The sequence below is a fragment of the Ictidomys tridecemlineatus genome, chromosome 6 (genome assembly GCF_052094955.1).
Source record: "Ictidomys tridecemlineatus isolate mIctTri1 chromosome 6, mIctTri1.hap1, whole genome shotgun sequence".
In the NCBI taxonomy this organism is placed as follows: Eukaryota; Metazoa; Chordata; class Mammalia; order Rodentia; family Sciuridae; genus Ictidomys; species Ictidomys tridecemlineatus.
This window is the reverse complement of record NC_135482.1, coordinates 197,475,609-197,488,248: the sequence shown is the minus strand read 5'-3', so window position 1 is coordinate 197,488,248 and position 12,640 is coordinate 197,475,609. Positions and strand designations below refer to the sequence as shown.

Sequence of the window (12,640 nt, the reverse complement as noted above, 5' to 3'; positions counted from 1 at the left end):
GGATCTCCCTGTGGGGAAGGTCTGAAACTCCTACTCAGGGGGATCCTTCAGCTGAGCAGCAGAGACGCCGCGGACACTCTAATCCTGAGGGCTTTCGCAGCACTGTCTCTGGCTTTCTGCAGACAAGAATCTTCATAAAGCTATGATTGTTCAGTCACGCAAGTGGAAGGACCCAGGGTTTCAGAGCCAGGGGAGCTGGGGTCTGGCCCTGGCTTTGACGCTAACTGTGGCCTTGGTTTCTCCATGAGTAACATGGGGCATGGGGACGGCTTGAATTCTAAGGGACTGACAGCTCTTTGAACCTGTGCCTGTGTTCCCTGGCCACCCTTCCAATGGCAGGACCACCCTCTCTGTGGCACCTGCAGCCCCCAGCACCCAGGCTGCCTGGAATGACAACTCTGTCCTCAGACCCTGCTGCTTCCTGTGTGTAGGAGGCAGGTGGACGCAGGTGGACAGCTCATTCAGGGACGTGTTTAACTGAAGCTTTAATTCATCTGCATTTGGGTGAATAAAGTAGAAAATCACACACTCAAGTGTTGATCAGATGGAGCTGATAATTTGGGGACACCAGTTCACATCTGTTCTCATGACAGTGTCCCAGCAGAACTCCTTCTGATCCTCACCATTCGCACTCATTTCCAGCAGGGCGGGTGCTCAGCGCACAGGAGGGCTTGACAGGCAGTTTGCTGCTGGTGTGTGTTGGGTGAAGGTAGTCTCCCCCCGCCATCAGGGCCCTTCCTTGGTGGGTCCTGGTCAGAACACTGTGGGGTTTGAATTTAGTCTGGGGTACAGTCCAGCCACTGAACTTGAGCCAGCCACGGCCGGGTCCTGTCCTGGGGAGGAGTCAGCTCAGCTTCAGTGGACGCTGACAGCCTTGGACCCTGAACAGCCAAGACTAGAGGGCGGGAGCAGAACAGCTCTGCTGCTGGCCTCAGTCTGGCCAGGTCCCTGGAGGAGGCTCATGTGGCATCTGGCCACAAGTGCTGGAGCGCACACGGTATCTTCCTCGCCCTGTTCACCAAGTGTGCTTCTTGCATGAGAGGTTCTTCACAGCGTTAGCTCTTGTGTCCCAGAACTGGGGCTCCCCCTTTCTCCAAGCATTAGTTCTGTTTCCTGAGATAGCACCCCCTGCAGAGAAGCTGGGAGCACCGAGCTGCACAACAGAGACATGGGAGCCTGCAGCCTGGCCCCCAGGACAGCTGCGGTTAGGACTTGGCCTTCGCCTTTCCCCTCCTAGCACAAGGAGTTAAATCACTTCTGGTTTTGAACTGAAGGTGTTAGTGCTAATGCTGGCTTTATATAGCCAGGAAGGCTCTGAGCCTCGGGGTAGTGGGCTCAAGGCCACCATGGAGTCAGCCTGTGAGTGAGAAGGTTGGGGAGGAGCCTGCGGGCAGACCCTGGGTGGAGGAGTGGACGGCCAGAGATGCATCTGAGCCTGCAGCCTGCTAAGAGCTCGCTCCCTTCCTTGCAGATGTGCCGTGTGCGAGGCACCAGCCATGGTGATGGCGGTGCATAGTCAGACCATTCAGATCCCGCAGTGCCCCAACGGGTGGTCGTCGCTGTGGATTGGCTATTCCTTCGTGATGGTGAGTGTTTGGGGAAGCTGCATCTCCAGGGAAGCATCCTCTCCTCTAGGCCTCGAAGTTCTCTGGACCATGCTGCTCAGGCATGTCCCCCCATGGACCGTCCCCATCCAGAGTGTGCCCTGGAGCCTGCCCTGCAGGGCGTGGGACAGCCTGTCAGGCCCTCCTTGCTGGGGGAGCCGCTGCTCTGAGGAGGGATCTGGGATGAGCCTCCTCCTGCAGCACAGGAGCTCTGCAGCTCAGTGCCCAGACACCAGGAGCTGCTCCTCCAGAGGCCAAGCCCCGTCCAGGGACAGGGGAAGCCAGCTCCTGGGGACACGTGTTTTACTAATGTACACAGCTTGACATCAGAAAGTTGGGGATAGGAGAGAACATGGGTGCCCTGGCTGGCAGCCTGTGCCTGTTCCAGGTGTGGCAGCCGCCCTAGGTGGGTGTGTAGGGCCTGTCCTGCAGTGAAGACCCCTCTCCTACCACCCAGCTGCCCTGGATGTTAAATGCCCCCAAGATGCATTTCCCTGAAAGGCCAACTGAAACAGGACACTCAGCGCTGCTCGAGGTGCTCACTGTAGCTTACTCTACTCCTCTGAGAAGCATTGATTCACGGTACGGGTCCCAGACCTGTGAGATCAGAGTTATCCGGGACTTGGCAGCTCCTCCCTGGCAAGGAATCCTCATGGCCCTCGTAAGGCTGGGTTCCACCCTGTGCCCTCAGGAAGGGCTGGGTTCCATCTTTGTCCTGCAGATGAACACTGCCCTTGTTTCTGATTGACCAAGAGGGGCTAGGTATCTTCTGCTGTAAATGATTCCTAGTGTGCGAGAAGCCGCCCAGAAGGTCATGTTTAAAGTTCCTGTGTGTGTCTTTAAATTTGATCATGATTTACAGGGTTGGTTTACTGCATGCACTTTATGCATCCAGAGAATTTGCCAAACAACACCGATTAGCAGGCTGTTTTGGTCATTCTGAACGCAGCCGAACAATGCTTCTCGGTGTAGGCAGGTGCCCCCGGAAGGCAGAAGGCCAAAACACAGTCCGATAACTGTTATAATTGGAGTTATTTTTTCCTCTTTTAAGTTTTCTTTCTTTTGAAGAGAACGTGTGGATGATGAATCTTTACTGTACAATAAGGCGGGGAGCATCTCACATGGCAAGTCAGGATTGGTTCATACAGTCTGAGAGCACACCAGGTGCTCCAGCATTAGTCACACATTTTTCCCATTTAGTGTCCCTAGTTGGAATAGGTGCTATTGTGTCAGGAGTGCTGCCTGTGTTTAAATTCTGATAAAGCCGGTTGGGCCTCTCCTACTTTGGTGGCAGCCACTGGCTGATTCCTGGCACTGCCAGGTGGTGGTGGTGTTTGTGGGCACAGAGTCGTGGGGAGCACTCGAGGCAGGTGCCTGTGGCTGTGCGCCAGGAACACCCTGGCTCCTTCCTGGGATGGTGAGTCTCATGGGGACCCTCTGACCCGGCTCCCTTTGTTCCGCAGCACACCAGTGCTGGTGCTGAAGGTTCTGGCCAAGCCCTGGCGTCCCCCGGCTCCTGTCTGGAAGAGTTCAGAAGCGCACCGTTCATCGAGTGCCACGGCCGTGGGACTTGTAATTACTATGCAAACGCTTACAGCTTTTGGCTCGCCACCATAGAGAGAAGCGAGATGTTCAAGTGAGTTGGAATGCCTCTCTTCTGTCGGGCTCTGACCCCTCTGGCTTTCCTGTTCAGTCACCATGACCCTGACACCTTCCAGGGCCAAGGCTCGCAGGTGTGGAATGGTCAGGGGGTGCCTCTTCCCGTGCGGTGCTGAATGCTGGGCTCTGTTCTACCTGGGCAGGTGGCCCAGGTGATCGTCAAAGGCAAACCTGAGGTGACAGTTTAATTCTCCCACTCTGAGGAGCTGTGAAGGGGAGAAGTCCTGTGCCACCTCTGTAGGTGAATGCTCTCAGATGTGGCCAAAGCACCTGCGTCTTCACTCGGAGGGAGCAGGTTTAAAATGCCACCTGCGTGGCCCCGGATGCGAAGCCCTGGTGTTTGTCCTTGGGGTGTCTGCAGTGCTGGGCGCAGCCCACATCAGGGGAGCACAGAGCGACTTTGAACAGGTCTAGGCCTCTGCAAATAAAAATCGCCCAACTCAAAGGCAGCCCAACATTGATAAGGAAAATCTGGCACCCAGACCTCACCTTAAAGCAACCGTCTCTGTGGCTGCTGACCTGTTGGAGGGAACTTGGAGGCCGAGTTCCCTACAGGGCAGGGGCACGTGCGAATCCGCTGTCCATTCCTGAGCACCAGCTGGAGCCCCTTCTGGGGCGGAGGCAGGAGGCGTTTCTAACCCTCCTGCCCCGATGCTGCTTCTCGCCCCTGGAGACGGCCTGTCTTCACCTTTATAGAGAGTTATGTAGAACTCTGCTACCATCTGACTTTTTTCCATCTTAGATCATAAAAGGCAGAACATACTCGTTATTCTCTAAACACCAGAACAGCACCACGCACCTAACTGTAGCTGATGCGAGGCCTTTGGGCACCTGGGCACCTGACGTCAACTCCATAGAGACAGGGTGGCCTTGCACGGAAATGAGTGCTCTTCGCCTCCCAGATGTGGAGCTTCCGCTGAGGGGCTAATAGGGGTTAAAGGGATTTTATTTTTTTAAACTAGCAGCTTGGTAAAATGAACCAAGTCCCTTCTCAAATGAGGCAATATACCCTTAATATGAAAAATTATTTCAGGAGCACTAGGATTTGCATCCAGAGTTGCTAAAATAAGCAGGTTCAATTTCAGGATATGACATTCTTATATACGGCTGCTTTACTTTTAACAGAATTTGATTAGTACCAATTTTAAGTCAGATTTTATCTTTCTAATAATCAAAATAAGGTAGATTTTCTAGAATCACAAAGAATTTAGGCAATTACATGTTTTTCCCTCTCTTTGGCTTCAAATCCCACCATCTGCATGTAAACCCCTCAAGGTTATGGAAGTAATCTAAGGCCTCATTACACTCACTCCAGGTTTGTCACTTGTCACATTGTCCAACAAAGCTGGTTTGTTTCTTTAAAACTGGAATTTCTGGGATGGGGTCTCTGAGTGGGCTCACCACTGAGCTGTACCCACCTGTAACAACAATTTAATGAGCACCAACTGCGGGTGAACTGTTGAGGAGTCACACCTCCTCCTTGCCCCCGGGGAGCTACTGAGGTGACAGAAGAACCAGGTGGCCTAGGGGCCACGTAGCTTTGACTTCCGCTGGGCCCCAACCTGTTGGTGCTCTTGGGTGGCCCCTGGGTGGCATGGACTGGATGTGCGTGTGACAACACCCGCAGTGCTCCATGTGTCCTGGAGCCACATGTGCCTAGCCCTGGCACCTACCTGCTGCTTGCAGGAGGACAGAGGTTGCTGTCATCAGATTGGGGCCGGATCCAGGTTCCAGTGCGTTTCTGTCCCTTAGAGACTGCTGAGCAGGGGTCTGAGGAACTTGGCCTGCATTTCTGGTGCACAGTGAGATGACACCAGTGGTTTCCTCTTGCATTTCAGGAAGCCCACACCATCCACCTTGAAGGCAGGGGAGCTACGCACACACGTCAGCCGCTGCCAAGTTTGTATGAGAAGAACATAATGAAGCCTGACCCTCAGCTACCGTCACGACATGGTGCTACTCCTCCTCCTCCTCCTCCTCCTCCTTTCTTTTTATTTTTAACAGCAACGAACCCTAGAAATATATCCTGTGTACCTCACTGTCCAATATGAAAACCATAAAGTGCCTTATAGGAATTCGCGTAACTAACACACCTGCTTCATTGGTCTCTATTGCTGAAGGAGAAAAGGACAAGGATAGGCTTTCCATAGTGGCATACCAATGGCACTTTTGATGAAATGAAATGTAAGTCCACCTGCAACCCAGTGCACTGATGTGTGAGGCGAGAACTCCATTGGAAACCAAAGGTGCTAGGGGTGTGCGGCGCCTCCGCGCTCTCCACTGCCCACGTTCATCCTGTGTTGTACCAGAGGACTGTCCCCCAGATCTGCCTGACTGTTTACCACTGCCCAGTGTTTCAAAATCCAGGTCCCTCGGTCTGTGCAAGTCATAGTAGTGTAAAGCCAGTTTCTTCAAACCTCCAAATGGAATTACGGACACAGTACCATCTCTTCCAACCCCCCAAACAGAACTCTGTCTCTGCTCTGTGTGGTACTATGCAGCTGCTTTTGCAGAAATTACAACTTTCCTGTGGAATAAAGATGGTCCAAAAGTAGTCAGAAGTGAAATATATATATATTTTAGTAATTTATATAGATGTCAGCAATTAGGCAGGTCAAGTTCTAGTGTAATTTCCACTGTTAAAATAAAGCTTACCTAGTTTCCTTCTTTTGAAGACTGTGCTGTCCTTTAATATAGATTTTTCAACAGTAGGATACCAAATGTGAAACATCAGCTTTCCTTGCACACTTCCAAACCAAAAATGATGTGTTGCCAAAACCAACCCAGGTTCATGGATATGGTGTCTATGACAATGAAAGATGTACCTTGAACTTATCGTTTTTGATTCTGTATTGAATATTTTCAGGGTTTTAAACACTAACCACAAACTGAATGACTTGACTTCAAAAGCAACAACATTCAAGGCCTTCATTCCATTAGCCTTCCTCACTCTGCATCCTGGCTTGCAAGCAGCTCTGTTGAATCCGAGTGTCAGTATTCCTACACATGAGCACACGCAGGCCACCACCGTGGCTGCTCATGAGCGCTGTCCACAGACTCCACCAGGGGAACGGATGGATTGCAGGAGGGCAGATTCGGACCTATGCTTGAAATGACATTTCACTCAAAGTCTCCAAAACGTTTTCAAGACTACTAAGGCCTTTTATGTAATTTCTTTAAATGTGTATTTCATAAGAATTCAAATTTGTAATAAAACTATTTGTATAAAAATTAAGCTCTTATGAATTTGTTGCTAGGATGACCCCAAGAGCATTAAAAGTTACTGCACAAGCCACTAATAAACTTGTAAGCTTTGCATACCTTAGATCATTTTTATTCTGCACTTCTTCCAAATGAGAATCCTAGACTGGGAGGGACTTATAGTGATTGCTGCAGAGAAGACAGGCCTCCCGTCCTCCTCCCTGCCTCTGTCAGTCTCCCCCTGCTCCTTCTGTCTCTCACTGTCACCTGTCCCCAGCACTGCACACAGAGTGAGGGCTCACCCCCATCCAGGCACCTGCAGGACACAAAATAAACCCAGATGAATAACACAAACACCAGTTGGTTAACGTGGATCCACTGGGGTTAGAGCCCAGTGTGGAGGGGAGGTGACCAGGAGAGTGTGGAGGGAGGTGACCAGAGTGTGGAGGGGAGGTGACAGAGCAGAGTGTGGAGGGAGGTGACAGAGCAGAGTGTGGAGGGAGGTGACAGAGCAGAGTGTGGAGCAGAGGTGACCAGGAGAGTGTGGAGGGGAGGTGACAGAGCAGAGTGTGGAGCAGAGGTGACCAGGAGAGTGTGGAGGGAGGGGAGTGAGCAGAGTGTGGAGGGGAGGTGAGTGAGCAGAGTGTGGAGGGAGGTGACCAGCAGAGTGTGGAGGGGAGGTGAGTGAGCAGAGTGTGGAGGGAGGGGAGTGAGCAGAGTGTGGAGGGAGGTGACCAGCAGAGTGTGGAGGGGAGGTGACAGAGCAGAGTGTGGAGGGGAGGTGACAGAGCAGAGTGTGGAGGGGAGGGGAGTGAGCAGAGTGTGGAGGGGAGGGGAGTGAGCAGAGTGTGGAGGGGAGGGGAGTGAGCAGAGTGTGGAGGGGAGTGAGCAGAGTGTGGAGGGGAGGTGAGTGAGCAGAGTGTGGAGGGGAGGTGACAGAGCAGAGTGTGGAGGGAGGTGAGTGAGCAGAGTGTGGAGGGGAGGTGAGTGAGCAGAGTGTGGAGGGGAGGTGAGTGAGCAGAGTGTGGAGGGAGGTGAGTGAGCAGAGTGTGGAGGGGAGGTGACAGAGCAGAGTGTGGAGCAGAGGTGACCAGGAGAGTGTGGAGGGAGGGGAGTGAGCAGAGTGTGGAGGGAGGTGAGTGAGCAGAGTGTGGAGGGAGGTGAGTGAGCAGAGTGTGGAGGGGAGGTGAGTGAGCAGAGTGTGGAGGGGAGGTGAGTGAGCAGAGTGTGGAGGGAGGTGAGTGAGCAGAGTGTGGAGGGAGGTGAGTGAGCAGAGTGTGGAGGGGAGGTGACAGAGCAGAGTGTGGAGGGGAGGTGAGTGAGCAGAGTGTGGAGGGAGGTGAGTGAGCAGAGTGTGGAGGGGAGGTGAGTGAGCAGAGTGTGGAGGGGAGGTGACAGAGCAGAGTGTGGAGGTGAGTGAGCAGAGTGTGGAGGGGAGGTGACAGAGCAGAGTGTGGAGGGGAGGTGACAGAGCAGAGTGTGGAGGGGAGGTGAGTGAGCAGAGTGTGGAGGGGAGGTGAGTGAGCAGAGTGTGGAGGGAGGTGAGTGAGCAGAGTGTGGAGGGAGGTGACCAGGAGAGTGTGGAGGGGAGGTGAGTGAGCAGAGTGTGGAGGGGAGGTGACAGAGCAGAGTGTGGAGGGGAGGTGAGTGAGCAGAGTGTGGAGGGAGGTGAGTGAGCAGAGTGTGGAGGGGAGGTGACAGAGCAGAGTGTGGAGGGGAGGTGAGTGAGCAGAGTGTGGAGGGGAGGTGACAGAGCAGAGTGTGGAGGGGAGGTGAGTGAGCAGAGTGTGGAGGGAGGTGAGTGAGCAGAGTGTGGAGGGGAGGTGAGTGAGCAGAGTGTGGAGGGGAGGTGAGTGAGCAGAGTGTGGAGGGAGGTGAGTGAGCAGAGTGTGGAGGGGAGGTGACAGAGCAGAGTGTGGAGGGGAGGGGAGTGAGCAGAGTGTGGAGGGGAGGTGAGTGAGCAGAGTGTGGAGGGGAGGTGAGTGAGCAGAGTGTGGAGGGGAGGTGAGTGAGCAGAGTGTGGAGGGGAGGTGAGTGAGCAGAGTGTGGAGGGGAGGTGAGTGAGCAGAGTGTGGAGGGGAGGTGACAGAGCAGAGTGTGGAGGGGAGTGAGCAGAGTGTGGAGGGGAGGTGACAGAGCAGAGTGTGGAGGGGAGGTGAGTGAGCAGAGTGTGGAGGGGAGGTGACAGAGCAGAGTGTGGAGGGGAGGTGACAGAGCTGAGGGCTGGTGGCAGGTGACTGAGCCGAGGGCTGGTCTCAAGCCTGGCCTGGAGTAGCAAAGAGGAGAGATGGTGCAGTTCTCTCCCTGGGAACTTAAGCCTCACTTTGAACTGGATCAAAAGTCAGGTCACAGAGGTGAATGTGCCTGAGTCCTCAAGAAAAAGCTGTCAACACCAAAGTGGGCTTGGTTAACCCACCAGCAGACTGCAGGGAGCTGCAGCGAGGGGAGCCTGCCTCACTGCCTGAAGTGGAGGTCACCGAGGTCTGGTGTCGGTCACTTTCACCCACTTTTGGTAAAATTGATGGAGAGTTTGTCCACTTTCTTTGGGCTCACAGAGAAGAACGTGCCAAGGCTGTGCTCCATTTCTGTGGACTCACTACCCCTCCCCATAGTCCATCCTGGAGCGTCTAGTTTCTGTGTGAATCTGATTATCTATTATTTATTTTGTTTAGTTGGTATACACAGGAAAGTACAGAATATTATGTGACCCCCGAATCCCAACATTTGGATTCTGTGCATTTTGTGTCTGTTATCCCAAAAGCTATTTTAATGTTATTTTACATTAACTTTCCATGAAATAGTCTGATTTTGATGTCGAGTTCTAGGAGTCGAATGTGTAGGGTCAGTAATGTAGCCACATCAACACAGAACGTCTTAGCTTCCTGGCTGCTGTGGCTAGAAGAGCCGGCCAGAACCACTGTAGAGGAGGAGGAGTTTGTTCCGAGCTCATGGTTTGAGGTCTCAGCCCATAGGCAGCTGGCTTCACCTCACGACTGGAGGTGAGGCAGGAACAGCATGGCGGGAAGTGTGGCAGAGGGAAGCAGCCCACATGGTGATCAGCAAGCGAAGAGAGACTCCACTGGCCAAATACAAATCTATGCCCCAAAGCCACGCCCCCAGTGCCCACCTGCCTTCAGCCGCCACTCAATTAATCCCATCAGGTGGTTAATTCACTGGCGGGATTAAGGCTCTCAGGACCCCATCATTTCTTGCACCTGAGCTTTTGGAGGATACTTCACATTCAAACCATAACCAGTTACATCACCAAAACCTCCTTCCAGCTTACTGACGGACATGCAGCACCAGCCTGGCCTGGCTGCCCGTCCTGGGCCTGGCCCCTCGTGAATGTCCAGTTGTCCCAGCACCATTTATTACAGACTTCCTTTGCCCTGCAAAATAATTTTGGACACTGTTGTAGATCAGTTGGTCACAGATATACGGGCTCTGTGATCGGTGTAGTATTTGTAAAATTGTTCATTATTTCATATATGGGTTTCCAACTCTTAAGACACTTCATGAAAAGACTCATTTATCCACTAAATTAATTTTGCATCATTAACAAAATTAATAGACCATATTTTGTGTAGGATTTTGGCCACTATGCTATTTCATTGATCCACATGAGTATGCCTCCAAGACCAAATTCTCTTGGCTTTAAAGTAAATCTTTTTTTTTTTTAAGTAAATCTTCAAAGCAGTTTGCATCCTCCTACTTTGAACTTCTTTCTCGAAACTGTTTTAACTATTTTAATTTATTTTATGTATAAATTTGATACTCAGCTTGTCTAAATCCATGAAACAAATCCTCTGGGGACTTTGATCAGATTGCACTAAAACATCGGTCAGTGTGGGAAGAGTTGTGACCTCACTGAATCTTATTATGTGAATGCGATGTGCCTTGTGTGTATCGATTTCTACTTTAGATTTTTTTAAACCATCATTTATCGTCTTAAGTATGCAGACCCTGGGCACCTTTTGTTGGATACATTCCTATCTACTTTTTGAGCCTCTATAAATAGCATTATCTTTTAACATTTGATTTCTAATGTTACGTGTCTAATCTAAAGGAATATGGTCCAGTTTCCGTGTTGCTCTTGGACTCTGTGACTTTGCTAGATTCCCTTTAAATGTCTGGTAGCGTTTGGTAATGAAAGCCTCTGGGCCTGCAGAGTTCTTTTTCGGAGGCATTTAGGGGTGGCTTCAGTCCCGTGGCGCTGTAGGGCCATTCAGGCTCCCTGTGGTCTTGGATGGTCTGAGGGTTTTTCTCGCAGGGATCAGGCCCCGTGGTGCCATGGGGTTCCTGTGTGAAGCTGTTCCTCGAACCCCGTGTGGGTCTGAGGTCTGTGAAGCCTGCAGCGGCTTCCTTTGTTTCTTTCCCATTATTGAAACTTTTTCTTTGTCAAACTCTTTAGAAGTTTATCGATATTACTGACCTCTTTGAAGAACCAGCCTTGGGTTTCATTTTTTTTTTTCTATTTTTTCTGCTTTCTGTTCCATTGATGGTTCACTCTTGTCTTTATTTCTTTTTATGTTCTTTTTTTTTTTTTTTTTTTTTTTGGTACAGGAGATTGAACCCAGGGCAGCTTTGACACTGAGCCACATCCCAAGACCTTTTAGTTTTTACTTAGAGACCGGGTCTTGCTAAGTTTCTTTGGGCCTATGTTGCTGAGGCAGGCCTTGAACTTGTGATCCTCCTGCCTCAGTCTCCTGAGTCCCTGGGATTACAGGTGTGTGCATGGCTTTGTTTATTTATTTCTGGTTTCTTAAGGCAGAAGCTTAGGTGATTAACTGCTATAAAATTCCCTCTAAGCTTTGGTTAGCTGCATCCCATCCATCTTGTTATGTTACACTTCATTTCCATTCAGTTCAAGATAATCTCTAGCTTCCTAAGGGGTGGTATATCTTACTGTTTGTACTTCTGCCTTTGATATTTGGTTTAATTTCATTAAGATCATGGAACATACTATGTGTGATTTCAATAATCATACATTCATTAAGGCTTCTTAACAAATGGATGTGATCTTTCTTGAGAATGTTCTGTATGCAAATGAAAAAACTACACATTCTATTAGTGTTGGGTAGACTGTCATAAACCTCAAGGTCCATTGACTGAGGTTGTTGACTTGGTCTAGATCTTTGTTAATGTTCTGTCTACTCCTCATTTTCTGAGAGGAGAGGTGAAGTTTCCAGTGGTATGGATTTCCAAGTTCTTCCTTCAGTTGGAATGCTCCTGCTTTACCTATTTCTAAGCCCTATTATCAGGCATGCACATGCTAGGGTAAGTCTCCTGGTGGGCCGGCTCTTACATTAGGCTGTGAACCTCTTTATGTCTTATAATTATTCTTCTTTGAAATCTACTTTGCCTGATGTCAATAGAGCCACTCTCTTTTGGTCAGCGATTGCTTGGTATGTGGTTTCTATGCTTTTACTTTCATTGTATCTGTATGATCGTACCAGAAGGGAGAGTCCCGTAGGCTGTAGGTAATTGTGCCATGTCTTGAGAACCATCCTGGCAAACTGTCTTCTATGGGGTGTGTTTAGGCTGCACTTATGCTCCATCATTGGCATATTTAGATGAGGACTTTATGTTATGCAGTTTCTGTTTGCTACTTCTGATTTTCTCCTGTCACCTTTGAGAAACATCTTTAGTAGGCTGTTTTAGCTTACATTTTGTTCTTTAATATATTGACATACTTTAAAAAGAAAAGTGGAAAGTAGTCGATCTTATTTACGGAGACGTTCCCCTTGCCGCCCCTCCTTCCTCCTGTCCCAGGTTCCTTCTGGTGGGACTTCTCAGCATCCGAGAACTCCTGGGGACTCTGGAGCCCCTCTGCTGCCTGAGTCCTTGTGGGTTCCTGAGCTGCGATGTCTTCATTTCTCGTTTCCTGTTGATTGCTGTCGCGTCCTTCCCTGCCCCCCCCCCCCCAGTCCCTGATGGTACACCCTGAGCTGTGCGGTCACCGGTCCCTGAAAGCCTGTGTTGTCTCCTGCCTACTTTTAAGACTTCTCACTTCCTTCATTTCCAGACAATTAACCACCACCCATCTGGGACTGAAGGGGTCTCTGAGCTTTATGGAACTGGACTGACGTCTCTCCTGTAGGGACGATTGATCACGTTGGTTTTCGGCAGGCCGATGATTGGGTTAGGTGGCAGGCTGCGAGTTCCATGTGGCCTAG

General features: G+C 50.6%; 1 protein-coding gene across 1 annotated transcript in view; it reads left to right on the top strand.

The window, feature by feature from the left end:
- Positions 1-6,588, top strand: part of Col4a1 (collagen type IV alpha 1 chain) — a 127,574-nt gene extending 120,986 nt beyond the window's left edge. The window contains exons 50-52 of the mRNA XM_078016335.1: positions 1,472-1,586; positions 3,068-3,240; positions 5,102-6,588. Coding sequence (XP_077872461.1) covers positions 1,472-1,586; positions 3,068-3,240; positions 5,102-5,183 — 370 coding nt within the window. The 3' untranslated portion in view covers positions 5,184-6,588. The remainder of the gene's footprint in view (positions 1-1,471; positions 1,587-3,067; positions 3,241-5,101) is intronic.
- Positions 6,589-12,640: the final 6,052 nt, after the last annotated feature.